The 27750-nt window shown below is 58.3% G+C and overlaps 1 protein-coding gene across 2 annotated transcripts; it reads left to right on the top strand.

Moving 5' to 3' along the window:
• Positions 1–1271: 1271 nt before the first annotated feature.
• Positions 1272–26675, top strand: LOC102453483 (squalene synthase-like). 2 transcript variants are annotated; one of them, XM_075923232.2, is made up of 8 exons: positions 1272–1431; positions 5177–5274; positions 15204–15387; positions 15594–15722; positions 18516–18707; positions 20162–20338; positions 20572–20724; positions 24522–26675. In XM_075923232.2, the coding sequence occupies exons 1-8, from the start codon at positions 1330–1332 to the stop codon at positions 24741–24743; spliced, it is 1257 nt and encodes a 418-aa protein (XP_075779347.1). In that variant the 5' UTR covers positions 1272–1329; the 3' UTR covers positions 24744–26675. The 2 variants fall into 2 exon arrangements, with proteins under 2 accessions (XP_075779347.1, XP_075779346.1); XM_075923231.2 differs by lacking the exon at positions 1272–1431 and having other exon boundaries at positions 4902–5274.
• Positions 26676–27750: the final 1075 nt, after the last annotated feature.

Genomic DNA, 27750 nt, shown 5'->3' with positions numbered 1-27750 from the left:
GATGGGCGCAGGGGGGTCAGTGGGGGCTGTGGGGGGGGGTGTGAGGGGGATGGGCGCAGGGGGGGTCAGTGGGGGCTGTGGGGGGGGTGTGAGGGGGATGGGCGCAGGGGGGGTCAGTGGGGGCCGTGGTGGGGGGGTGTGAGGGGGATGGGCGCAGGGGGGGTCAGTGGGGGCTGTGGGGGGGGTGTGAGGGGGATGGGCGCAGGGGGGGTCAGTGGGGGCTGTGGGGGGGGTGTGAGGGGGATGGGCGCAGGGGGGGTCAGTGGGGGCCGTGGTGGGGGGGTGTGAGGGGGATGGGCGCAGGGGGGTCAGTGGGGGCTGTGGGGGGGGTGTGAGGGGGATGGGCGCAGAGGGGGTCAGTGGGGGCCGTGGTGGGGGGGTGTGAGGGGGATGGGCGCAGGGGGGGTCAGTGGGGGCCGTGGTGGGGGGGTGTGAGGGGGATGGGCGCAGGGGGGTCAGTGGGGGCTGTGGGGGGGGTGTGAGGGGGATGGGCGCAGAGGGGGTCAGTGGGGGCCGTGGTGGGGGGGTGTGAGGGGGATGGGCGCAGGGGGGGTCAGTGGGGGCTGTGGGGGGGGAGCTGTGAGGGGGATGGGCGCAGGGGGGGTCAGTGTCTGAGGGAGGGGAGCTGTGGGGGGGTGTGAGGGGGATGGGCGCAGGGGGGTCAGTGGGGGCTGTGGGGGGGGTGTGAGGGGGATGGGCGCAGAGGGGGTCAGTGGGGGCCGTGGTGGGGGGGTGTGAGGGGGATGGGCGCAGGGGGGGGTCAGTGGGGGCCGTGGTGGGGGGGTGTGAGGGGGATGGGCGCAGGGGGGGGTCAGTGGGGGCCGTGGTGGGGGGGTGTGAGGGGGATGGGCGCAGGGGGGGTCAGTGGGGGCTGTGGGGGGGGTGTGAGGGGGATGGGCGCAGGGGGGGTCAGTGGGGGCCGTGGGGGGGCGTGAGGGGGATGGGCGCGGTGGGAGGGGGGGTCAGTGTCGGGGGGGGGGGGAGTGAGGGGAAACGGTCGCGGTCCCTTTAAGAAACCCGGCTCCTGTTCCTCACCCGCTCGCGTCGCGAGGGACGAAGGGGCGGCGCCCTGCCCCCCACTCAGCCAATCAGCGCCGGGCCTCATCCGTCACACCAGCCCGGGAGCCGGGCCGTTGGCCAGCGTCTTCCTGGTGCGAGAAAGGGGCGACCTATGAGAGCCCCGCCCGCCGCGAGCGCCGCGCACCGATTGGCCGGAGCGGCGGGCGGGGCGGGGCTTGCCCGGCGGCCTCGAGCGCCGCGCAGGGAAGATGCTCGCGCGCGGAGCGGGCAGGGGCAGGGACAGGGGCAGCTCGGCGCGCGCGGCGGCCCATGGAGCGGCTGGGCAGCTGGCTGGGCCGCTCGCGCGAGATCTACAACCTGCTGCGCTTCCGGATGGGCGGCGGCGCGCCCGGCATGGCCCGGCCCGAGCAGGTGAGCAGCGCGCGCTCCCGGGGACCCGGCCCGTGCACGGCGCTGCCGCCCCGGGAAGCAGCCCCTTTTGCAGGGAGCGGGTGGAAAATCAGCTCCGGGCTGCACGGGGGGATTGCACCAGCCTCCTGGATTGCACCAGCCTCCTGGGTGCTGCACGGGGGGATTGCACCAGCCTCCTGGGTGCCGAGATCTCTGGGCATTGGGACAAGGGCTCAGCAATGAGGAGGGGTCTGGACCGGGTCCCTTAGGAAGAGAGATTACAGTCAACCTGTGGAACTCCTCGCCAGAGGATGTAGTGAAGACCAGGGTTTTAACAGGGTTAAAAGAAGAGCTAGGTAGATTTATGGAGGTTAGGTCCATCAATGGCTATTAACCAGGACAGGTCGGACTGGTGTCCCTAGCCGTTGTTTGGCTGGAAATGGGTGATGGGAGGGATCACGTGAGGATTACCTATTGTGTTCCCTCCCTCTGGGGCATCTGGTATTGGCCACTCTGGGCAGATAGGATACTGGGCTGGATGAATCATAGCATCATAAAACCATAGAGCTGGAAGAGACCGCAGAAGGTCATTAAGTCCAGCCCCCTGCCTAAGGCAGGCCCAATCCCAACTCAATCAACCCAGCCAGGGCTTTGTGAAGCCAAGACTTAAACACCTCTAGGGATGGAGATTCCACTACTTCCCTAGATGGACCTTTGGTCTGACTCAGTATGGCCCATTCTTTGTTAGCCACCTGCTCCCTTTTGCTGGGGAGGGGGCTGGGTCTGTAAGACAAATAGACTCAGGAATGGTCTCATCAGACCCAAATCCTGGGGCTGTGTCTAGACTGGCCAGTTTTTCCGGAAAAATCAGCCACTTTTTCGGAAAAACTTGCCAGCTGTCTACACTGGCCGCTTGAATTTCCATAAAAGCACTGATGATCTCATGTAAGATTGTCAGTGTTCTTGCGGAAATACTATGCTGCTCCCGTTCGGCCAAAAGTCCTTTTGCGCAAAGCTTTTGTGCAAAAGGGCCAGTGTAGACAGCTCAGATTTGTTTACCGCAAAAAAGCCCCGACTGCGAAAATGGCGATCGGAGCTTTTTTGCGGAAAAGCGCGTCTAGATTGGCACGGACGCTTTTCTGCAAAAAGTGCTTTTCCGGAAAAGCGTCTGTGCCAATCTAGATGCTCTGTTCTGAAAATGCTTTTAACGGAAAACTTTTCTGTTAAAAGCATTTCCGGAAAATCATGCCAGTCTAGACGTAGCCTGGGAGTTGCTCCTTCCCAGGCTCTGAAAGATGGGACCTGTTTCCTTTTTGACTTCTCTAGGACCAAAGATGGGGAAGCAGCATTTCCACAGTCCTTTCCTATCCCTGAAATTCTCTCTCCTATATCTCTGGTCAGTGCTCATGGAGAAAAAACAGGTGCATCCAGGCACCTGCCTATGTGCCTGTAGAAAGATCAGGTCAATGTTGACCTGTACAGTAGTGATAAATAAATCACCATTCGTGCTCATGTCTTGAAGACCCCACCATCCGTCTGAAGAGTAACTGCTAATAGTCACCAATTTTGGCCCACAAAAGCTGAACAGCATAGGGGGAACCCCAATGAAGTCAGCACAGCACAGAGCATCCTGTATCCAGCCCCACAGATCTGGAGTCCTGCCTAGATACAAAATTTGGACCCACCAAAATGAGTGGTGGATATTTGCATCTATATCTGCAGATGCCCTGCCTCCAAACAGGGTGACTTGGAGTATTAGGATCCCAAGTAAAATGAGTTTCAAGAGTAACTGATGATGTGATTAATACAGCACTGGATTCTGGATTCTTTAGGACCAGAGTTCATTCCCTCTATTTTGATCAGCTAGCGGGATCTATACCTTACTTTGTGGTCCCAAATGGGTGCCCATTAGCAGTTACTCTTGAGTAGAGTGGTAGGTAGTGCCAGGTTTAATTAACCAGTTGTCTTCACACTTCTGCCCCTTTCTATGAGAGGTGAGTCCTTCACCCTGAGGAAAATCTTTAAAAATTTCCTGCTCTTCCCAAGCAAGCTTCCAAGTCTTTGTCCATTTAAATCTCCAGCTGATCATGCTGAGATGATCTAAGAAGGGGCAGGCTGGGTCAGACCAAAGGTCCATCTAACCCTGGTCCTGTCTGCTCACGGTGGCCAATGCCAGTCTGTAATTCCAGCAGAGCACAGAGAAGGGGGCCCTGGCATTTAAGATCTGCGATGAGGCTGCAGCATGTTAGGGAGAGAGATGGGGGAGGGAGTTTAGAGGATGATCGCAGGAGCTGCTGGAAGCTGAGGGGGTCTGAGCAAGTGTCCAGGGCAGTTTGGGATGCGGGTGCCTCAGCGCCTCACGCTTGCTGGGGGGGGAGGGGGGTTCTCTCGTCCCCAGCACCTGTACGCATGGGGGGGGGGGGTGGCACGAAGGGTTAAGGAGCTGGGGGTGGGAGAAAGGGGAGGCTCAATGCTGGTTCAGACGGAAGGGGGGGTGCGCTGGGGCGCCCCGCTGGGAGGCTCCGTCCCTCGGAGCGCGGGGGCGTTTTGGTCTCTGGCCGGGCGCCCGAAACGCAGAGGGGCGGGGACCTCGGGAGGAGGGGCGCTCTCCCGGGGACTAGCGGGGCCGGGGGAGGAGGCGGCGCAGTGTCCCCGGGACGCGAGGAGGAGGCTCGGTGTCCGCGGGGCGGTTCCCAGCGGGGGCGGAGCGGGGCTGGGGGCGCGGCTCGGGACAGGGCTGGGGGGGGGCGGAGCGGGATTGGGGAGGCGAGAAGTGGAACTAACGGGGGAGGGGCCCGGAGTGGCGCTAGCGGGGGGGGGGGGCGCGGAGCGGGACTGGGGGGCGGAACGGGACTAGCAGTACTGGGGGGCGAGGAGCGGAACTAGCGGGGGGCGGGGCTGGGGGGCGGAGTGCAGCTGGCGGGGGGGGAGAGCAGCTAGCGGGGCTGGGGGGGCGGAGTGCAGCAGGCGGCGGTGGGGCGGGGTTGGGGGGCGGAGTGCAGCTGGCGGGGGGCGGGATTTGGGGGGGCGGAGTGCAGCGGCGGGGCTGGGGGGGGGGCGGAGTGCAGCTGGCGGCGGTGGGGCGGGATTTGGGGGGCGGAGTGCAGCTAGCGGGGGGGGGAGCAGCTAGCAGGGCTGGGGGGGCGGAGTGCAGCTGGCGGGGGGCGGGGTTGGGGGGGCGGAGTGCAGCTAGCGGGGCTGGGGGGCGGAGTGCAGCTGGCGGGGGGCGGGATTTGGGGGGGGGAGTGCAGCTGGCGGGGCTGGGGGGGCGGAGTGCAGCTAGCAGGGCTGGGGGGGCGGAGTGCAGCTGGCGGGGGGCGGGGTTGGGGGGGCGGAGTGCAGCTAGCGGGGCTGGGGGGGCGGAGTGCAGCTGGCGGGGGGCGGGATTTGGGGGGGCGGAGTGCAGCTGGCGGGGGGCGGGATTTGGGGGGCGGAGTGCAGCTGGCGGGGGGGCGGGATTTGGGGGGGCGGAGTGCAGCTGGCGGGGGGGGGAAGAGAAGCTAGCGGGGCTGGGGGGCGCCTCCTTGTGTCGCTCCGGCCCGCGCGGCCCCGCCCGCCCATGGCCGCCAGCACCAAGGCCGTGGCCCTGTTCAAGCGCACCCTGGCCCTCTCCCCGCCGCGGGGCCCGCGCGGACCCGCCTCGCCGCTGCCGCCGCCCGGGGCCCGGCCCCGCGGAGCCACCCGCCTGCCGCAGCCGGGCTCCCCCCCGGGGCCGGGCCCCGCCTCGCCCCGCTTCCAGCCCCCGGCCCCTCTGCTCTGCCCGCAGGACGCGCTCAGCGACAGCCTCCGCGCCTGCTACCGACACCTGGACCAGACCAGCCGCAGCTTCGCCGCCGTCATCCAGGCCCTGGACGGGGAGCTGCGGTGAGTGCGGGGGGGGGGGGCTGCGGTGAGTGCGGGGGGGGGGGGGGGAGCTGCGGTGAGTGCGGGGGGGGGGGGGGCTGCGGGGAGCGCCGGGGGGGGAGCTGGGGGGGAGCTGCGGGGAGAGCCCCGAGGGGGGGGGAGCTGCGGGGAGAGCCCCGGCGGGGGGGCAGCGGGGGAGAGCCCCGAAGGGGGGCAGCGGGGAGAGCCCGGGGGGGGGGGGGGGAGCTGCGGGGAGAGCCCGGGGGGGGGGGCAGCGGGTTAAACCCCCGCCCACGTGTCTGGCCACAGCCGGGGTACGTGCTCCTTCTCACAGCCTGCTTGGCTGCAGGGCGTGGTCCCGGATCCCTGTCTGCTGCCCTGCCCCAGGTGGGGGGGCTGGCCCTGTGTGCCACCCTGGGGGATGAGGCCCTAGGGCCATGGGCCTCCACTCTGCTCTCAGTTGGGCGTTTGTCTCCTGCTGCTAGGAGGCTCCCCAGAGCTGTGTGGAAATGTGCAGCTGGAGTGCGAAGTTAGTTTCCCTCTAGCGCCTTCCCTGCATTTGTCTCTACAGCTACCACCTGCCAGCAGCGCACCGCACGGGGTACAGGTGACAGGGTCCATGTGGATGTGTCAACCTCACGCTGCCGGGGCTGTGATCTTGAGTGCCAAGGAGTTGTTTGTTGTTTGTGTTACCGCTCCACCTAGGAGCCCTTGTGCTGGACCGGCCCTAATCTTTTGGTCTTTTGACCATGGAACAAAAAGATCATCTGTTCCCCCAGCAGTTTAGTCTAAATGTAGGAGAAGAAATAACAGATGGATGCAGACGGACAGGGCTTAAGCTTTTATGGGGTCCATGTATTTTAATATGGAGTATTTATGTCAGGGATCCAATTAAGTAATGAACAAAGTGCACTAGTTAAACGTACCTATGATATTTGGTACTTCTTAGCCAAGGGTCTGCCTTAGTACTTCTGTGCCCCTTGTGCGTGTAATCCAGGGGTGGGGAACCTAAGGTCCAGGGGTTGGATGTGGCCCTGGCTTGCATGGATCCTGCCCCCAAGGCTCAAGTCCCCCCCCCCCCCCCACCATTGGGAAGCCCATGCTGGTGCTCCATCTGCCCCACCATGAAGCACACAATCTACTAGCCTGAGCCCCCCTGGTGTGCGAGGGGGAATGTGGGGAGTGCCTTTCTCCTCAGTTGGGGGCCATGTTGGTGAGGGTTTGTTTGGGGGTTTTTTGCTTCTCACTTGTATTTGGCCCCTGGCTGATTTTTCTGTGGGTCAGCAACCTCCGACCCAAAAAAGGTTTCCCACCCCTGCTGTAATCCATAACTGAGCTCCTGTACAGTGCCCCTGAGAGGCAAGGATGTACTGCTGCTGTTTTACAGAAGTGGTATGCAGGGATTAAGTGACTTGCTCAAGATGATCTCAGAAGGCAGTGGCGGAGCCAGGAACTGAAACTAGCTTTCTGGAGACCTAGTGCAGTGCCTTGAAAAGGAGAGATGTTTTGGTCCTCCCTTTGTCTGCTCCAGGAACATTAACTTCCTGTAGTGATGAACAGGCTGTGTGTGTGTGTGTGTGTTTGTGTGTGGGGGGACGGGACCAAATAGGTTGTTAGGAATTATTAAAAAAGGGATCGAAAATAAGACAAATAATATCTTACTGCCCCTATATAAAGCTACGGAACACCCACATCTTGAATACTGCATACAGATGTGGCTTCCTCACCTCAAAAAAAGATATTTTGGGCATTGGAAAAGGTTCAGAAAAGGGCAACTAAAATGATTAGGGGTTTCGAACTGGTCCCATGTGAGGAGAGGCTAAAGAGACTGGAACTTTTCAGTTTAGGAAAGAGGAGACTGAGGGGGGATATGATAGAGGTCTATAAAATCATGAGAGGCGTGGAGAGGGTGAATAAAGAAAAGTTATTTACTTGCTCTCGTAATATAAGAACTAGAGGACACCAAATGAAATTAATGGGTAGCATTAACACTAATAAAAGAAATCAGAGGGGTAGCTGTGTTAGTCTGGATCTGCAAAAGCGACAGGACTCCTTGTCGCTTTAATAAAAGAAAGTTCTTCTTCACACAACGCACAGTCAACCTGTGGAACTCCTTGCCAGAGGAGGCTGTGAAGGCTAGGACTATAACAGAGTTTAAAAAAGAGCTAGATACATTCATGGAGGTTAGGTCCATAAAAGGCTGTTAGCCAGGGGCTAAGGAATAGTATCCCTGGCCTCTGTTTCTCAGAGGCTGGAGATGGATGGCAGGAGACAAATCGCTTGATCATTGTCTTTGGTCCACCCCCTCTGGGGTACCTGGTGCTGGCCACTGTCGGCAGACCGGATACTGGCCTAGATGGACCTTTGGTCTGACCCAGTACGGCCATTTTTATATTATGTTCTTAGTGTGGGTATGTCTGCACTGTGCAGCTTTTAGTGACAAGGCTGTGTCGTCGCCGCCGTATCGCTAAACGTCCGCTCGCGTAAACGCCGTGTTAGCACTTTTGCTGACAAAATACTGCCACCCACGAAGAGGGGGTTTCACTGAAGCAGCGCCTGCACTTTCATCTGACACAGCAAAACCTTGTCATTCACAGGTGCTTCAACACCCTCCCCCTGGCGAACAACATCATGAGTGTAGCCAGACCCTTTGAAATTGCCATGTATGCCCGGAGTTGTCTGTGACTTTGCCATTCTATTGCTGCTTTTTTTCCATCCCCGCTTCATTTTTGCTGTGAGCTCGCCTGTGCCATGTGGTCTTACCTAGATCGCAGGTGCTCTGGGCATAGCATATTTGTACAAAGGCCCAGTGTCATTGGCCCTTAGTTTTTCATCAGTCATAGTGCATACCAGTATAAAACTTTGCAACCCCTGTTAGAGGGATTGCTTCTCCTGGCTCTGTACTATCGCCAACACAAATGGATCAAGACAGCTATAGAACATTGCACTTCGACGCTCCTTAACAGCGTAGGGTAGAAAGAATGATCGCTCCAACATGGATATCATCGTCATTCTTGTAAAAGTCGCATGGGACTTTTGGGAACTGAAGTAGCAAAGGCTTTAGCGTTGGGGGTTCTTTTTATTAGCGGCGCGGGGACATAATCCTGAATAGCGGTATCTCTGCTCAGCTTGCAGTGACGTTGGACATGCTAAAACCCCTCGTGGTGCTGAATGAAAGTCCGAAATTGTTTCTGTGCCCTGCACGTTACAGCAGTGTTTAGAGAGCCTCTGAGGGACAGGTCGGCGTAGCTAGCGCAGATCCATGCGCTGAAAACAAATACATGCTATGTGCCTGGTGTACTGAGCCGGTTGGGCTCACTTGTGTTTTTTACGCGCCGCCTTCCGTCGGGCTGTGTCCGTCTTGTTTTAGATGTTAAGGCCTTGGGGGCAGGCTGGTCCTCATCTTCTGTTTATACAGCTTGTAACCCCAGGAGTCCTTGGCTCTTGCCTGGGGCTCAAAGACGCTACAGTCTCTAATAATAAGCAGCCTGGGAATTCAGAGCTACGCTTTGTGGGCTGGGATGTGTTTGATCAGGGCTACTCAACACGCGGCCTGTTGGTTTGCGGCCCGCGGTGTGGTTTGGGTTTACACGGGGCTCAACACGCAGCCTGCAGGTACGATCCTTTGAACGTGGCCTCCACAGGGAACACACTCCACAATGGCAAGTCAATATCATGGTCGTCTGTCGAGATGCATTTTAGTCGTTAAATTCCTGGACTGTCATTGCTCATTAAAAGTGCTGTCCTGTGAGTGGAAATCGGGTCACTATTCCATTTTATTAATATCAGCAGAACTGACTTAAATGGGGCCTGCGTGTTGCGTAGTCTTGCCTTAATCTTTGTATTCATGCCTGTCAGTGTGAAAGACACTATTTGCATATATTTGCATGTATATTCAACCAACTTAAGTTGCGGCCCTCGGCATGTGCTGTGAGTATCATCATGGGCCACAGGGCTTCCAGAGTTGAGTAGCCCTGGGTTTGATTGTATTTCTTAACTTTAGCCAATAGCTATTTATCTCGGGGCTTTCGAAACGGTGGGGAAGTGTTCATGCCCCTTGCAGTGTATAGACACCCGTCTTGGGGGTGTCAAGGGCAGAGCTCCCGTCATCACTCTGAGTGCCCCCGGTTACTGTTGTCGGAAACTAGCACATCTTGGACAGTTTTGCTTGGCATCTTTTGCAACGTGAGTTATAGCCCAGAGCTAAGGCACCGTGTCAATTAAGCATATAGCCCCTGGGATTGGTAGCAACCTTTTGTAAACATCTCCTGTACAACTCCTGGGGGAGCAGAATAGCTCAGTGGTTTGAGCATTGGCCTGCTAAACCCAGGGCGGTGAGTTCAATCCTTGTGGACGCCATTTAGGGATTGGGGGCAAAAATTCATCAGGGATGGTACTTGGTCCTGCTGTGAAGGCAGGGGACTGGACTCAATGACCTTGCAAGGTCCCTTCCAGTTCTAGGAGATAGGCAATCTCCATTATATCTATATCTAACTCCTAGCTCCCAATGTTCCTTTTGGGAATTTAAAAAAAGAGGGGATAGGAGAGATTATGTAAAAATACTGTGTGATAAGCAGGGCCGGCCCTAGACTAGCTGCCAGCAACTGGCACCCTAGGCGAACCATGCAATCGGCGCCCCCACCTCCAAACCCCTCAACGATATTGCACCACTGTTTGGCACCCCATTTAACTTGGCACCCTAGGCGACCGCCTAGTTCACCTATATGGACGGGCCGCCCCTGGTGATAAGAACAGGTCTGGATAAGTGTAAGCATGCATGTGGTTTGCATTATTCCCAAACAAAAGCCAAACTTTCTATCCTCCTCCTCCGGCCCGCCCGAAGTGTGTTCCGTGAGACCTTGGCTAGCACTGCGGAATACTTACAATTTTTTCACACACAAAAATCCTCCTTGAATAAAACGGAGCCCAGGTGAAGTGTAATCACGAATAGCTAAATGATCCCCTCCCTTTCCTGTTGCTTTGTCATCTATCCCTGCTCATTACTGTCTTAGCTCATCGCTGTTCGGGAGCTCGGAAACCTCTCCAGAGCGCCAGACGCACAGGACTTAATGAACCGTTGCGGGATCTCTTTGAAGCAGTCATTATCTAAGCACAGGTGCTCTGGGCTGCCTTGATCCCCGCCCCGGGCCTGCTGCCAGGGAGGGGGAGATGCCCCTTGCCTGGCCTCAGTGCAGCCCCAGACTTGCCGCGACCACAGGGGAGTTGCCCCTACCCTGGGCCTGGACTTGCCATGCCTGGGGGAGAGGCACCTATCCCATGGCCCCACCCCAGAGCTCTTCAGTTCAGGGAGGCACCTTTCCTCCCTACCCCCAACCCAGGTGCTGCTGCGGGGAGTCCTCTCTCCCTGCTGTTGCCTTGGGGCAGCCTGCACCTTAAATTCCTCATCCCTAGCCCCACCCCAAAGCCTGCACTCCCAGTTAGAGCCTTCAGCCCCTGCATCCAGCCTTCTGCCCTGAGCGGCCACCCTCCCCCCACCCCCATAACACGACCCCCTGCACTGTATCCCACACTTACATTTCTTACAGGTCCTGTCCTGTTGCTGCCCCCGCACCTGACGGATTGCAATCATAGAACACTAGGACTGGAAGGGACCTCGAGAGGTCATCGAGTCCAGTCCCCTGCCCCCGTGGCAGGACCAAATACTGTCTAGACCAGTGGTCTCCAACCTTTTTACACCCAAGATCACTTTTTAAGTCTCAAAACAGGCGAAGATCTACCGCCCCACCCCTTCCTTGAAGCCCCGCCCTCTCTATTCTCTTGTCCATCACTTGCTATCCCCAGCCCTTATACACTCTGTTAAACAGTTTATTTTTAAATGATGCAATATATAAAATTAAAATCACATGTTTATAGTTATGAAATAAATGGTCTGTTTTTAATTCATGCTATTTAAATGTCAAATGAAGCATTTACAATCATACATTTTGTTCTCTGCTATTTTGTAAATCTAAAATCAAGGATTGATCATTATATATTTTTCTTCCAATAACAAAGTCTCAGTGTGACACCTGTGACTGAACAGTATCTGCCAGTGTCTTGAAGTCTGGGTGGTAGTCTGAGATTGCTAGTCGTATACAGTCCATCAGATGGGCATCTGTGATCCTGCACTCAGCCTGGGAAGCTTGCCCCAGCACAGATGGAGCTAAACGCAGCCTCCCTGGGCTGAGCGCAGGGCATCCGGGCTGGAGGGAAGAGAAGTAGCTGCCTGGCCAGCTGGCCATGGCGCTCAGCCAGGGTGCACCAAGCTCCACGTGTGCAGGCGCAGAGGAGAAGCCGCCAATCAGCTGGAGTGTGGGGCAGCTTCTTTCAGCTGAAAGCCACAGTCAGCTGGCTGGGGTGTTTCAGCCCTCCAGACCTCCCAGCTCCCACCATTCCTCGCAGCTACTCACCTGTGTTGTTGATCAGTGAGTAGCTGCTCCTCAAATGAGGAAATCTAATGTAAATGCAATGCGCAGGCGCGCAGTTCAGAGAGGGCTCAAGAGCTACTCTTAGAGCCCCTGAGATCTACTGGTAGATCGCGATCTACTGGTTGGTGACCACAGGTCTAGACAATCCTTGCTAGACATTTCTCTAACCTACTCTTAAATATCTCCAGAGACGGGGATTCCACAACCTCCCTGGGCAATTTATTCCAGTGTTTAACCACCCTGACAGTTAGGAAGTTTTTTCTAACATCCAACCTAAACCTCCCTTGCTGGAGTTTAAGCCCATTGCTTCTTGTCCTGTCCTTAGAGGCCAAGATGAACAAGTTTTCTCCCTCCTCCTTATGACACCCTTTTAGATACCTGAAAACGGCTCTCATGTCCCCCCTCAATCTTCCCTTTTCTAAACTAAACAAACCCAATACCCCAGTACCTGTAAGAAATGTATGTTACTTTCATCCCTGATGCTAGGGCTGGAACTAAGGATGTGAAGGGTTAACTTGAGGGGCTGGAACAGCCTGCTGAGGGCCTGGGGCTGCTCAGGCCCAGCTGAGGTGGAGTGCCCCCCCCCCCCCCCGCCCTGCCCTGTCTAGCCAGTTAACCGTTTAAAGGTCTGTTTAACCGGTTAACTAATTAAATGAGTGTCCATCCCGAGCAGGCCCCTGCAGTCCTTGCACCCCCCAAATGTCAGAGCGTTGAGAAACGATTTCTTGATCAAAACCCCACCGCAGGCTAGAGAAGAGGAGTCAAACTCAGGCACCGTGTTGCATCGGCCGTTGCTAACAGAAATCTTCGTAGATTTCGGTGCTTGAAATCACACCGGGAATACGTCCGCTTGCATGCCAAGATCCCGGCCCCGGGCTTTCCTGCTTGGATCCCAGGGCCCGGCTGCCGCAGAGCAGGAGGGGAGAAAAGCCGCTGCAGCAAAGGGTCAGCTGGCAGAGAAGAGTTTAGCCTTCCCCCTTGGAAAGTCGTTTTTCTCCCGGGCCCTTGTGCCCGCTGGGTTTGGTGATGTTTCTTGTGTGGCTCTTGTGTAGGGTTGTTGCTAGTTTGGCTCTCTCTGAGCTCAGTGTTGCATCTGTCTGTGGAGAAGGCAGTCCCTGGACGGGAAACTCCACGTTCCCTCGCCTACCCCGGCAGCAAGCAAGCCAGCAAAACGCAGTTTGAAGGAGAAGTGGAGGGGGAGGAGTGTGTGTGCGTGTCTAACGGCACTGGGGTGTGTTGCAAGCCACTGAAGAGTCTGCCCCTGTAGGGCTAAGATTCCACTTGCGAGCACATAAAATGCACTCCAGTCTCACAGTGTAAAGATTCAAGGCCCTTTCCTTCCACCTTTGGGCTGAGGGGAAGGGTGGAGTGGGAGTGGAATGGCCAGCCTCGGTCGCAGAAAATGCTGTGTGGGTATCGGCGGGACTTCCATGACGTCCCTTCCTGCTCCTCACACCCTTCAAACCACCCTGAGGTAGGACAGTACTGTATAGTCCCTCTCTGCTAAGGGACTGTGCCAAGGTCGTGCAGGAAGTCTGTGGCAGAGCAGAGAATTGAGGCCAGGCTCCACGTTGGCGCACTAGCTACTGGACCATCCTTCATTTCTAGCATCTTAAGGCCTAGCCCACGCTTATAAGGAAGCAGGAATTCCTGGTCTCTACAGTGGGGCCTTTATTGATTCTCTGCCTAGGCTGAGGTGGGCAATAATTTTTGCAGGGGGGCTGCTTAATGTATTTTGGTAGGTGGTCTCGGGCCGGCTTCACCCAGGAAGAGGAGGGGCCTGGGGTGGAAGGGGAGGGTCTGGGAACTAGCCTTCCCCTGGAGTTGTCTGGGGTTAAAGGCTTTGAGTTAAAGACCCAGCAAAAGGCTCCCAGCTCCTAGCCCCGGCCGCTCCCCCGGTGCCGGCGTCGCTGCGGCTGTTTAAAGAGCTCATTGCGCCGATGGGGTAGCGCCACAACAGGCAGCCGCAAGCCATTTCAACTGGCTCCTGCTGCCTGAGACACTGCCGGGAAATCCGGTGGCACAGGCAGCAGGATAGAAAGAGAAAGCAGCCGGATGCCGTCCACGGCCTGTATCAAAGTGTTACAGGGGCCGGAGGTTTCCCGCCCCTGGTCTAGGCCAGGGTGGGCAAAAGGGCCTCAGTGGGCCAGATTTGGGATCCGCTCCCCCGGCCAATCAGGGACTCGGGGGTGGGGAAACGTGCAAAGTTTCCTCCGCCCTGGCCCCGCCCTTAGAAGTGCCGCACGCTCCTGGCAGGCGGGAGAAGACTTCGCACGTTCCCCCTGATTGGCCTGGGTGGGGGAGCGTGGGACGTCTCCTCTCAACCAGGGCATGGGCACCTAGAGGAAAGGGGAGGCGGGCCGGCGCTCCCCCAGACCAATCATAGTCTGGGGGTGGGGAACCCAGAAGTATCCCGGGCCCGCCCCTTCCAGAGTGGTCAAAATTCAGAAATGTTTGAAGTGGCCCCTGGCCAAAAATTATTGTCCACCCCTGGTGTGAGCAGATGTGGTATGTAAAGCTGGTGGAATTATGTCTGCAGGGGTGGCCGCTACATTGTTCTCAGAGGGACTCCCGTTTTAACGCTGGCATCACTGCTGCAGAGACAGATGATGGTGGGAAATAACATTTTTGCTTCATGGTTTTGTAGTTGTAAATGCCCTTTCTGGAAGGAATGGCCCCGGAGCAGAGCCGTGGTTCTGCGGTGCCCGGAGGTGGGTGGTGGTAGAAATAGTGGTCTGAAGGCTATGGCTTGGGCCCATCTCTGATTTGTGTGCAGAGCTAGAAATACATTGCAGGGTGCAGCATCAGAAATGTCTTTGTTTCACTTCATGTTTAGCTGCTCACCTGTGTAACAGGGCGCCCTTGTAGCCAAGAAGGCTAATGGCATGTTAGGTGCATTAAGAGGAGCATGGCCAGCAGATCCAGAGATGTCATCATTCCCCTTTATTCTGCTCTGGTGGGGCCACATCTGGAGTATTGTGTCCAGTTCTGGGCCCCCCACTACACAAAGGAGGTGGACGCATTGGAGAGGGTCCAGCGGAGGGGCGACCAAAATGATTCGGGGGCTGGAGCATATGACCTACGAGGAGAGGCTGAGGGATTTGGGGTTGTTTAGTCTGCAGAAGCAAAGAGTGAGGGGGGATTTGAGAGCAGCCTGCAACTTCCTGAAGGGAGGTTCCAAAGAGGCTGGAGAGAGGCTGGTCTCAGTGGTGGCAGATGGCAGAACAAGGAGCGATGGGCTCAAGTTACAGTGGGGGAGGTCTAGGTGGGATATTAGGAAAAACTATTTCACTAGGAGGGTGGGGAAGCCCTGGGATGGGTTCCCTAGGGAGGGGGTGGAATCTCCATCCCTAGAGGTGTTTGAGTCTTGGCTTGACAAAGCCCTGGCTGGGTTGATTGAGTTGGGATTGGTCCTGCCTAGGGCAAGGGGCTGGACTGGATGACTCCTGTGGTCTCTTCCAGCTCTGTGATTCTATGAATAGAAAACCTCGATTAACAGGAAATCCTTCCCTCCCGCCATAGCCACGCTGTGTGCATCTTCTACCTGGTTCTCCGAGCCCTGGACACCGTGGAGGATGATATGACCATCAGTTTAGAAACCAAGGTCCCCATGTTGCACGATTTCCACTCCTACCTGTATCAGCCGGACTGGAGATACACGGAGAGCCAGGAGAAGGACAAGCAAGTGCTGGAGGACTTCCCAACGGTGAGTCGCTCAGTTCCTTGTCTGTCTAATTCCTGGTGTGGGGCTTGACTCTGCTCCCGTTTAGAGACAGACAGGATTTTGCCAGGCCCTACTGTCGGAGCAGCCACATCACACCCCTGCGCCTATAACATTTTTCCTCCCTTCCGAGTCTACTGACAGAGGCCACTTTCTGCCCAGTGTCTATGTCCTTGTGGTTTCTGCTGCAGATCTCCTTGGAGTTCAGGAGCCTGGCAAAGGTGTATCGAGACGTGATTGCGGACATTTGCCACAAGATGGGGGCTGGGATGGCAGAGTTCTTGGAAAAGAAGGTGGACTCCCAGCACGAGTGGGATAAGGTGAGAACGCGAGTTTGGGGTCGGCTTCCTGCGCTTGCCGCTGCCTCGTGACGCGGGGGAGAGTTGTCCAGCTCGCCCTGGCCGTGCGTCGTACCCACGAGGAGCGGAGGACAGAGCGTTAACTGGGCAGCTTGTTGTTCGATGGGATCTCATCGTAGAAGCAGGCTGCCCGGGGTGCATCGCCCAAGGCGTCCGCGTAAGAACGGTCGCACTGGGTCAGAGCAAGGGGTCATCTGGCCCAGGGGCCTGTCTGCCCACAGTGGCCAATGCCAGGGGCCCCGGAGGGAGGGAACAGAACAGGGAATCCTCAAACGATCCCTCTCCTGTCAGCCACTCCCAGCCTCTGAGAGACGGGGAGTAGGGACAGCATTCCTACCCAGCCTGGCTCTCAGCCATGGGCAGACCTCACCTCTATGAATGTGTCGAGTGCTTTTCCGGCCCCTGTGAAAGTCCGAAGAGCTGTTTGGTCCCTGGCCTTGTGGGGAAGAGCAGCCACGTGCACGGCTAGGTAAAGCGTATTGAAACCGCCGTGCCGCGTGGTACCTGGGCCATCTGAGCCCGGGGCTCCTTGGCTCAGAACCCAAAGTACTGTCGTCCCTGGCGCTGGCCCCCAGCCAGTTTCTTGCAAAGCCAAGTATGCGCCCTAAATGGGGGTGGGCAATAATTTTTGATGGGGGGGACCACTCACAGTATTTGCAAAGTGGCCGAGGGCTGCACTCCCCAGGGTACTGGTGGAGGGAGTGCGGGGTCTGGGAGGGGGGTTGGGGGAAGGGATTGGGGTGCAGGAGTCTGGGGGGGAAGGGATTGGGGTGCAGGAGTCTGGGGGGGGGGATTGGGGTGCAGGAGAGGGATTGGGGTGCAGGAGTCTGGGGGGCTTGGGGGAAGGGATTGGGGTGCAGGAGTCTGGGAGGGAGGTTGGGGGAAGGGATTGGGGTGCAGGAGTCTGGGGGGGGGGTTGGGGGAAGGGATTGGGGTGCAGGAGTCAGGGGGGCTTGGGGGAAGGGATTGGGGTGCAGGAGTCTGGGAGGGAGGTTGGGGGAAGGGATTGGGGTGCAGGAGTCTGAGGGAGGTTGGGGGAAGGGATTGGGGTGCAGGAGTCTGGGAGGGAGGTTGGGGGAAGGGATTGGGGTGCAGGAGTCTGGGAGGGAGGTTGGGGGAAGGGATTGGGGTGCAGGTGTCTGGGAGGGAGGTTGGGGGAAGGGATTGGGGTGCAGGAGTCTGGGAGGGAGGTTGGGGGAAGGGATTGGGGTGCAGGAGTCTGGGAGGGAGGTTGGGGGAAGGGATTGGGGTGCAGGAGTCTGGGAGGGAGGTTGGGGGAAGGGATTGGGGTGCAGGAGTCTGGGAGGGGGTTGGGGGAAGGGATTGGGGTGCAGGAGTCTGGGAGGGAGGTTGGGGGAAGGGATTGGGGTGCAGGAGTCTGGGAGGGGGGTTGGGTGAAGGGATTGGGGTGCAGGAGTCTGGGAGGGAGGTTGGGGGAAGGGATTGGGGTGCAGGAGTCTGGGAGGGGGTTGGGGGAAGGGATTGGGGTGCAGGAGTCTGGGGGGGGTTGGAGGATTTGGGGTGCAGGAGTCTGGGAGGGAGGTTGGAGGATAGGATTGGGGTGCAGGAGTCTGGGGGTGGTTGGGGGAAGGGATTGGGGTGCAGGAGTCTGGGAGGGAGGTTGGGGGAAGGGATTGGGGTGCAGGAGTCTGGGGGGGTGGTTGGGGGAAGGGATTGGGGTGCAGGAGTCTGGGAGGGAGGTTGGGGGAAGGGATTGGGGTGCAGGAGTCTGGGAGGGAGGTTGGGGGAAGGGATTGGGGTGCAGGAGTCTGGGAGGGAGGTTGGGGGAAGGGATTGGGGTGCAGGAGTTGGGGGGGGGTTGGGGGAAGGGATTGGGGTGCAGGAGTCTGGGAGGGAGGTTGGGGGAAGGAGGTGGGTGTGATCTAGGGCAGGGGACTGGAGTGCAGGGGTTTGGGATGTGACCTAGGTTAGGAGGGGTGTGTGATCTGGGGTAGGAGATTGGGGTGCCACATCTGGGAGGGGGTGTATGGGTGCAGGGTGGGGGACAGAGGGTTGGGGAAGGGAGGGGCTGGAGTGCCAGAGGCAGGCTCTGCTCCGGCCATGAGAGAGGAGGGGGAGGAGGGAGGGAGACAGCTTCCTATGCTGCCTCTGTGCCCAGCAAAAATCCTTGGCTTCTATTGGCCGGAAACTGAGAGATTGGCCAATGGGAGCGAAGAGATTTTGCTGGGGGGCGGGAGCAGCATGAGTAGTCTCCTTCCTCCCCCCCATGCCCTTGGGGCCGAGATCAGCTGGCTTTCTAAAAGGGAACTGATCTTGGCCTAAGGGCTGCGGCGAGGGGGCCGCAGGCCGGATCTGGTGGCTTGGCGGGCGGATCGAGCTCGCTGGCAGCCTCTCGCCCACCCCTGCCCTAAACCCTGGCCTGGAGCGTGTCTGCCGGGCTGCATGAGCAGCTGCTCCCGTGTGGGTCTTTCATCCCGGGCTGCTGCCAGCTGCAAACGACCCGCCTGCTGCTTCCCCGGGTGGAGAATTCACCCCGGGAGTCGCGCACGCCTGTTGTGCGGATGTTTCCTGTTGAGCCCGGCCAGGGAGCCCTCACTCGGCGTGGCTCTGTATTCACAGACAGAGCCCAAAGCCCACGGCCGTGCCATCCACATGGGCTTGGCCTGCTTGGGGGGACGCCCCCTCCAGACCCGCAAGAGGCACGTTCAGTAACCTCCGGGGGGATTTGGATGTAGCCACCTGCACTAGCAGAGACGCTGTTCACAGCTCGATGTGTTCTCCCGCTCCTTGCAGTACTGTCACTACGTGGCCGGGCTGGTTGGCATTGGCCTGTCCCGCCTGTTCTCTGCCTCCCAGCTGGAAGACCCTGTCGTAGGGCAGGACACGGCGCTTGCAAATTCCATGGGCCTCTTTCTTCAGAAAACCAACATCATCCGGGATTATCTGGAGGACCAGCTGGAGGGGAGAGAGTTCTGGCCCAGAGAGGTAACGGAACCGTTCTTTCTAGATAAGAACTTGAACTAGCTGGGCCTCATTAGCAAGCAAAATCGAGGAGCTGTAGGAACTCCAGGACTCCCTGCTGTTTCTGCAGATACAGACTAAGGCGGCTGCCCCTCTGTGTCGCTAGAAAGTGTTCAGAGGTGCGACGCAGACAGGGGCTTGAGATACAGTGGCTGCTTGGCTCTGGAGTTGGCCAGGCCTGCGAGTGAGGAGATGAACTTCACAGAATTTCTCATTCGGTTCTTATTCTGGTATCAATGGTTTCTGGCCTTTTTCAAAGGAAGTTGCACAAATTCAACTTTAGGGAATCCTCGGCTCTCCTAGATCTTGTGCAATGATACAGCTGAAAGGCACAATTTGCCAGCCTGCCTGTCCCGTGGGTAACATCTGTTGCTAGGATTAATAAGCCTTGCGCATCATGGAGTGGGTGGAAAGGAGTAGCAGAAACACTGTTAAAACCCAAACTCCCCCTTCAATTGTCCGGGAAAACAAACATCCAGGAGAAAGTGGAGAGGCTTTGGGGTCTGATTGTAGAACAAAGCAGTGCTGATAAGACCCTGTTTCTTATTAATATTAATAGATTTATTGGTCATGCACAACTTTCCCTTGAATCTTCTCCATTCATGTGCATATTTTTCTCTAGTCCATGTGTGGAATAAATTTTATGTGCACCATGGTGCGCGGCGGTGCACCATTGTGGAATAAATTTTATGTGCACCATGGTGCGCGGCGGTGCACCATTGTGGAATACATTTTATGTGCACCATGGTGCGCGGCGGTGCACCATGGTGCGCGAATCCTAGCCATGGGTGCTGTTAATCAGCTGGCTGGCACTGGAATTTCTTCTGAGCAGCTGCCCAAGTTCCCGGCTGACAGGGAACACCGATCATGCATCCGTTCAGCAGAGTGTCTGGAGAAGACTCTGCTGGCCCCATGCTGGATGCTCTTGCTCTGCTCCTTGCACCACCACTCTGGAGAGGATATGGCCATGTTCTTATAATCTGGGGAGGGTGGGGGTCCAGTCAGGCCAGGAGACCGCCTTTGACCGTCTATAACACAGGGCCCTGCTGTACCCGCCCCCGTGCAGCAGAGCGTTTCCACACACAGGAGGTCAGCGCGGTTACTCCCCGTGCTTTAAAGTTGTGTGTGGAAACGCCTTTCTGGATCAGAGGCATGGATAGTTCACAGGTGCCGGCAGGGTCCAGTTCTTCCCAGGAGCATGGGATCCGCCTGCCTGCCTGTCCACAACGTCATCATTTAGTCAGGCCCAATCCAGCTGCTGGCCCCTCTCGCCTTAGTGAACGGGTCGCTGTACTGGGAGTGGAGTCCAGAATGAACCGTGTGTCCCGGGTCTCGCTTCGCGCTGTAGCCAGGTGGGGTTTGCGAACGTCAGCCAAGCTAACTGCTGGGCGGGGTTACTCCGCACTGTCGCCGTCCAGGTCTGGAGCCGGTACGCCAAGAAGCTCTCGGATCTCGCCAGGCCGGAGAACATAGACGTGGCCGTCCAGTGCCTGAACGAACTGATCACAAACGCTCTGCACCACGTCCCCGATGTCCTCACCTACTTATCGAGGCTGAAGAACCAAAGCGTCTTCAACTTCTGCGCTATTCCGCAGGTGGGTGCGTGGCTGGGATGTGTGATCGGCCGTTTCCCCTGCCTTTTTGCCCCCTTAATACAAGCCTGACTTTCCTCTCGGCGACGAACTCCGTTTCTCACGCAGATCACCACGCGGGCTGTTATGCCCTGGGCCCCGTGACGTGGCTCTGCTCTTCCATAGACGTGCCAGTCTCACTAACCTCCACAGCGCCTGCACGTACAGAATACATTCTCCCTGTCCTTTCTCCCTAGGTGATGGCCGTGGCCACACTGGCTGCCTGTTACAACAACAAGCAGGTGTTCAGGGGGGTGGTGAAGATTCGGAAAGGACAAGCGGTCACGTTAATGATGGATGCCACCAACATCCAGGCAGTCAAGGCCATCATGTATCAGTACGTGGAAGAGGTAGGACCGGCAGCTCGCTTTGAAAGGCTGATTTCAAACAGAACTCTTCCTACGTGCAAGCTCGGCACTTGGGGGCTAAGCTGGGGTTTCTGCTGTGATCCCCTGGCTCAGCAGCTGCCATTTTGCTTGTAGCTCCAGCTGCGGACGAGATTTTAGGAACGGCAGCATGAAAAAGCTGGAAAGCGGCAGCTTCCTTCTCCGATGCTACACGTGTGTCTAGTCCAGAGTCCCTTCTCCAGAAGGGTCGGCGCTTCCCAATGGATGAGCAGAGCCACCCTTCTCTTTTCGCAAAGGCTAGGACGGCTTGTGCAGGAGCAAAAGCCCCAGGGGATGACAGATTAACCACTAGCGTGAGCCTCTGTCCCTTGCCCCCCTTCCAGAGTGTCTGCGGAAGCGTAGGACAGGAAAGGAGTTCAGTTATGCACTGATTCGCGTTAAGCGTTGTACCGTGTTCTGCTGAGCACGCTTATTGGGGGCGTCCTCATCTGTATGCCAGTGCACCCCTTACAGCTGCCATCAGGTGCCCTCCCACCCCCGTCAGTTGGCGCCCTGGGCAGCTGCCTGGCTTGCCCTGCTCCTGTCCCAAGTGAGACCGGCAGACAGCAGATGGGGAAAGGGAGAGGCAGGGAAGGAGTTACAAAAATAGCCTAGATCCCCCGTCTCACCAAGACACTGGATGCCGATGCGGCTGTGCGGTGTGTGAACAGGCTGATCACAAACCCGCTATGCTGTGTCCCTCATCAGATCTACACGGAGAAACCGAGTGTCTCCCCCACAGGCCAACCAGCCGCCTTCGGTGCCGGGAGGTCGCGTTTGTTGGGCAGCTCGCTAGAGGGGAGCTTCCCTCGGCTGGCGGAAGAAACGAGTGGTCCCGTAGCCCCTTGGAGACGCGATAGGCGGGGTCGGGAGCTTTCCTGGGCACGGCCCACTTCTTCAGAGGAGTGGAGCCAAAGCACAAAAGGCCAAGTGCCAGAAGCTGGACACAATCAGCTGGTTTATTTCCTAGCCCCTTGCCAAGATGCGGAATCTCTTTAAACAATCCCCTTGTAAATATTGACGTTCGGGGATGTGGGGGGAGAATCCTGCCTCGGGTACGGTCCAGGGCAAAACCGGACCCAGCGTCCCGAGTTCACCCTCCGTACCGAAGCAGAGAGCAGGAATTCTGTTCAAGCGTGATTCTTGGAAGACGCTGAGGGCGGAGTCACATCCCCGTGGGCGGGGCTCGCTACACTTGTCCGGTTTCCGCTGGCGCCCTTCCGTCAGGATTTCCGTGTACGGGGTGGATGGGACGCTTGTCTGAAGGAGGGATGGAGCAGTGGAGTCGATTAACTGATAAGCAAAAGCTGACGGGTCAATGCTATAGGCTACATGCATTCCCCTCCCACCAGTACATTTTTTAGCAGGCTAGCTTGGCTCCCGTCAGGTCCGGGACCTACCCCCCTGTATTTAAAGTGTAGTAGGAGCTGGGTGGGCAGGCAGCCTGTCTCGTTTCTGGCTCAAGCCAGGTCTCGGAGCACAGTCCTCCCCGGACAGGGGCTGCTGCCACCCCACGCTGCTGCTGCTGTATCAGAAGCAGCAGCGCAGGCGACAGGCAGCTAGCAGCTCCTGCCTGGCACCCAGTGCTGCTGCCTCTGATACTGAGGCAGCAGTGCGTAGAGTACACTGGCTGCCGGCCCCCCAGAGACTATAGAATAGTCCCTTAACCGCTAAGAATTCACGAGATTACTCGACTATCCAATTAACTGGATATTTAACATCCCTAGTCTGAAGTGTATATGAGACCGAGCTGTCTGTGCGTGCCAGGAAGTCCCTGGGTTCTCTGTCAGTTACCTCTTCAATAGACATCCTAACATGGTGCAAGTATTGTTCTAGATCCCAGTGTCAGGCCGCTCCTAATGGCCACACAAATCCCTCGGAGCTCTGGCCTAGCCAGAGGAATAACGTTCTCCTGGGAACACGTCGAGGTCCCCTCTTCCCTGGGATCCGCTTTGCAAGGGTTTCAAAGCGAAAAGCAATTTGAATGTTTGTGCGCTTAGCTCCACAGGGCCTGGCGTCGTGTTGGTCAGTTTCATGGCCAGAGGGTGTAAAATTGGTCAGTTTCACGGTTCCGGGTGTGGGCAGCCGACCTTGGACAGTGTTGTAACTAGAGGGGTCCCGGGGCTGCGGGTTGCAGGACTGCCACTCTCCCTTGTGCGCGGTCTGCAGGGCTGGGCTCCGGAAGGCAGCTGTCGGGAAGCTTCCTGTGGCTGGAGGAGACTCAGGGAGGTGGGATTCGATCTGTCCCAAGCTGCTGGGAGCGCCCCAGCCGGGAGGGCGCAGCCAGTGGTCGTGGCCAGCGGCGGATCAATGCGCAGGCCTTTGGGGCCCGTGCCAAGGGGCCCCAGCCAATTTGAACCACGGGTGCTCTGAGCCCCTGCTGAACCAGCCCTGCTGCCCTTGCGTGGAAGCCCCGAGCCCTGGCAGGAAGCATGGGGGCAGAGAAGCCCTGGCTGGGGCCACTGGGGGGGGACTGAAGGCTGGAGTCTGGCCATGAGCTGTGGGGGGCAGAAGCCCAACCCCATATACCTGGAGCCCCGGCAGGCGTTGCAGGAAGCCCTGACCCCCAGCAGGGGCTGTGGGGGTAGAAGCCCAGAGCCCAACTCTGGGGTGCTGCAGCACAGAAGGGCGGGAGCCCCACACTGTTGGGGGTGTGTCTGACCTCCATGATTATGGCCATGCAGGGGAAGGGCAGGTTCTCTTCCTCCCCCACCCGGCCCAGCCAGCGGATTTGGGGGAGCTCCGATTTCCGGGACACGTTTCCTGTGTGACGTTGGTCGATTGCTCTTTATGTAACCGACTCCCGTGTGGGGCCGTCCCGTGGAAACCCCAGCGGGGCTAGTGGCAAGGGCATTGAGGAACGGGTGCTAATTGTGTAGCTGGTGCACTTGTATCGATGACGCGGCGCAGCGTGACGAGGAGGCTCGCTCCGGAGCCGCTGCGCCCGGTGGCTCTTCCGACGTTTAAAACGCAGCGGCGCAGAGGGGACGAGCAGCCCCTGACCCCGTGTCCTGGAAATCAGAGCTCCCCCAAACCCGCTGGGTGGGCCGGGCGGGGGAGGAAGAGAACGTGTCCTTGCCCTGCATGGCCATTATGGGACGGAGGTCAGACCCACCCCATGTGCAGCGTGGGGCTCCCGCCCTTCTGTGCTGCAGCACCCCAGAGCTGGGCTTTGGGCGTCTGCCCCCACGGCTCGTGGCCAGTCTCCAGCCTTCGGTCCCCCACAATGGCCCCAGCCAGGGCTCGGTTCTGGGAGGGGCAGCAGCCCCTGTTGGGGGGAAGGAGGCAGCTCCCTGCTGGGACCTATGGACAGGGGCTGCTTCCGGACCTGCCTCCCCTATCCCCCCCCCCCCCCCAACCCCGTTGCCTCTGTTAGAGGCAGCTGCGGGGTGGGGAAAGGTGTCATGGCAGAGACAGTGCTGGGGGGGGACTGGCTTTTACATGGGCTCCCCCTGCACTGGCTCCTGCCCCCCCATTGCTGCCTCTGATACAGAGGCAGCACAGTGGAGGGAGGACCAAGTAGTCCAGTACTCCCATCCCTGGTTAGTAGCTGTTAAGCCAAACTGGGGCTTGGACGCTGTTGCAGACTGACTTTGGGGGTGCAGCCTCTACCTCCAGCCAGGGCCGTGGGGCCAGAGCAGGCCAAGTCGGGGCAGTTCTGCTCCCACGGTGGCTCTCCTGGCCGGATTGCTGTGAGAGTGTCGCCCTGTCCCGGGAGTGCTGGGGGCTCCCTGATCTCCTCTGGGTTTTTCTCTCGCCAGATCTATCGCAAGGTCCCCAGCACCGACCCGTCTGCCAAGCGGACCCAGCAAATCATCGTCTCCATCCGGACGATGAGCCTGCCCGAGGGCGTGGCCGTGTCCCGGGCCCACTACTCGCCCATCTACCTCTCGTGCGCCATGCTGCTGGCGGCGCTGAGCTGGCAGTACCTGCGGGCCGTGTCCAAGGCCTCCGAGGAGTACGTCCAGGCCAGCGAGAACTGAGGGTCGCGGCGGAGCGCGGCCGGATGTTGGGAACCGAGTTCTGGCCTCCTCCCCGGCGGCTCTGCGGACCCCAGACTGGCGTGGGCCGGGACGCTGTGGAGGGAGCGGCGGGGGATGGCTGTCCCGCTCCTAGCTAGCGCCTGGCAGCCGGGACTGGGACAAGGAAGATGGGCTGAGCCTCGCTCGTCCCCTTTGTGGGAGACTTCCCTGCGTTCCGGCCGGGAGACGTCGCCTGGAGTTTGGACCCCTCCTTTCTGTAAAGAGCAGCATGACGGGAAACTCTGCGGCCTCCCCACCTGCCCTGCACGTGTCCTGCCCTCAGTGATCCCCTCGCTCGGGCCCTGCCTGCGAGGCCGTAAATCTGCCACTCACGGGGGCTGTGTTCTGACCCTCTCTTAATGGCTGGGGATCCCCCCCAGGGCGGAGAGGGGTGCGTCCGTTCTGGCCCGCCCCATCCTAAACAACTGGGCCGAGACCGCAGCCATGATATTGGAGCTGTGCGGGTGCCCTGGCGCTCGCTTTGCGGAGAGACGCTTGTGTGGTTCAGAGCGCTCCGAGGCGGGGAGAGGCGCTCTGTCTCCCGATGGCCGTGTCTGGTCCCTATGATAAGTACAGAGCTTATTTCTCAGCAGCCGTTAGGGGGTGGGGGGTGTGTGTGTGGGGGGGGGGCTCCTATCTGAGCAGTGACCCCGCAGTCTGCTGCCCAGTCTGGGGGGCGCTGCAACGTCTCTGGCTCCGAATGCAGCAGTGCAGAACCCCCCGGGACTTGGTGAGGAACAAGCCCCCCCCCCGTGGGCACCTTGGGATAGAAAATGTGGCTCTGGATCCCCCTTGGGGCGTAGTTTTCCCATCAGTCCATGCAGGGAGGGGCCGTTGCTACCAGGAGATGCGCTGGTCACTGGTAGCGAGCCCTCCGGCGCGGGCAGCAGGAGCAGGAGACAGCTGGGTGGTAGTGGAGCGAAAGGAGGCAGATCTTGAGTCCGCCAATCCTGGTGAGGAGGAGGGGCTTGTTGGAGCCACGCCCCCATCCCTCTCGTTCGGGCCCTGGCTCCTGCCGGCAGCTTGGGGCCGTGTCCTCGGGCTGGTAACGAGCTGGCTGCGGCCGGAGGAGATTGTGTAACTTGCCTGTGCACTCGTCGCCCCTTGAACCCCATCCCATTTCCTTTCGCCCCGGCCCTCTCCGCGGTGGAGGGGGACTGTGCTTTCGGGGGGGTGCCCGTTGGCACTGCGAGTAGTGTCCCGGGTGAGGTGTGGATGGCTTCCGCTACGTGCCCGGCTGTGGGACCTGCTCAGCCCGTGTCCGGCTCGGGGGCTGCTAAGAGTTCCGCTTAGAAACGCAGCCTCCGGCCCCTCTGGCTGGAGGAAACCCCTCCGGCAGGCTGTCATGGGCTCTGTCTCCCGCGAGTGCAGCCTAGGGTTGCACTCAAGCAAGGTGGCCGCGTTGGGTTTTGGCTCGGGCTTGGCGGCAGCCCTCTCCCCTCGTCCGTCTTTAAGCTACGCCAGCTCCCGTTCTAACGCTGAGTAGAGAGGTAGGTGTGTTGGCTGCTGCTCATCTCCCCCCGGCCTGTGGGGCAGTGGGTGCCTAACATGGGGGGTAGAGGCTGGGAGTTACCATCCGTGCTGTCCAGGGGAGTAGCTTCCCCCTTGCAACCTTCCGGTCTCGAGATCAAGCTCGATGGGGCTGCTCCCATGTAGCTGGGGCGTTAGCCGTGCCCCCAGCGTCGACCAGGGGCTCTCCCTGGGCTCTCAGTCCCTTGGTGGGGTAAGACCAGTGGGGCGCCAGGCCCGTGGCCAGCTCTGCTAGGGGCACCCAACCCACAGCTCCCGCTGTACATAGCTGTATTCAGTGTTCATGCAACCGGGGGCCTGCTCACTGGGAAGTCAGGCCTTTGGCTCCTAGCCTGCTGGAACAATAAACGGATTTCTGCTAAACCGTCCCTGGCTGCCGTTACTCCGCTGGATCGGTGTGCGCCGGCGCCCTCTCGTCTGCAGGGGGAAGAAGCAACTCGCACCCGGGGAAGGGTGGACAAACCCGGGGCCGGGGACGAGCGTTTCTGCATGTAGAAAGCAGCAGCCACTGCCAAGGTGGTGGGCGCTCGAGCATGGTAAGCAGCGGAGGGGGGCTGGGGACTGTTTGTTCCTGGGTCGTAGGCAATGCCAGAGCCGGGGCTGGGAGGTGAAGCAAGGTCCGCTGATGCCTTTTGTGCCAGGCTGCAAGGGCAGCGGGTGCACGCTGCTCACTTGAAAAGGGCAAATATTGTGCCCATCTATAAAAAGGGGAATAAGAACAACCCAGGAAACTACAGACCGGTCAGTTTAACGTCTGTCCCAGGGAAGATAATGGAGCAGGTAATTAAGGAAATCATATGCAAACACTTGGAAGGTAATAAAGTGATAGGGAATAGCCAGCATGGGTTTGTGAAGAACAAGTCATGCCAAACTAATCTGATAGCTTTCTTTGATAGGATAACGAGCCTTGTGGATAAGGGAGAAGCGGTGGATGTCATATACCTAGACTTTAGTAAGGCATTTGATACGGTCTCGCATGATATTCTTATTGATAAACTAGGCAAATATAACTTAGATAGGGCCACGATAAGGTGGGTGCATAATTGGCTGGATAACCGTAGTCAGAGAGTTGTTGTTAACGGTTCTAAATCCTGCTGGAAAGGGATAACAAGTGGAGTTCCTCAAGGGTCTGTTTTGGGACCCGTACTGTTCAATATCTTCATCAATGATGTAGATATTGGGATAGAGAGTACGCTTATTAAGTTTGCAGATGATACCAAACTGGGTGGGGTTGCAACTTCTTTGGAGGATAGGGACATAATTCAAAATGACCTTAGCAAGTTAGAGAAATGGTCAGAGGTAAACAGGATGAGGTTTAATAAAGAGAAATGCAAAGTGCTCCACTTAGGAAGGAACAATCAGTTCCATACATACAAGATGGGAAGCGACTGTCTAGGAAGGAGCATGGCGGAAAGGGATCTAGGGGTCATTGTGGACC

This window comes from Pelodiscus sinensis, chromosome 3 (assembly GCF_052426305.1).
Source record: "Pelodiscus sinensis isolate ZL-2025 chromosome 3, ASM5242630v1, whole genome shotgun sequence".
In the NCBI taxonomy this organism is placed as follows: Eukaryota; Metazoa; Chordata; order Testudines; family Trionychidae; genus Pelodiscus; species Pelodiscus sinensis.
The sequence above is the reverse complement of the archived record's forward strand: the minus strand, read 5'-3'. Positions and strand labels throughout refer to the sequence as shown.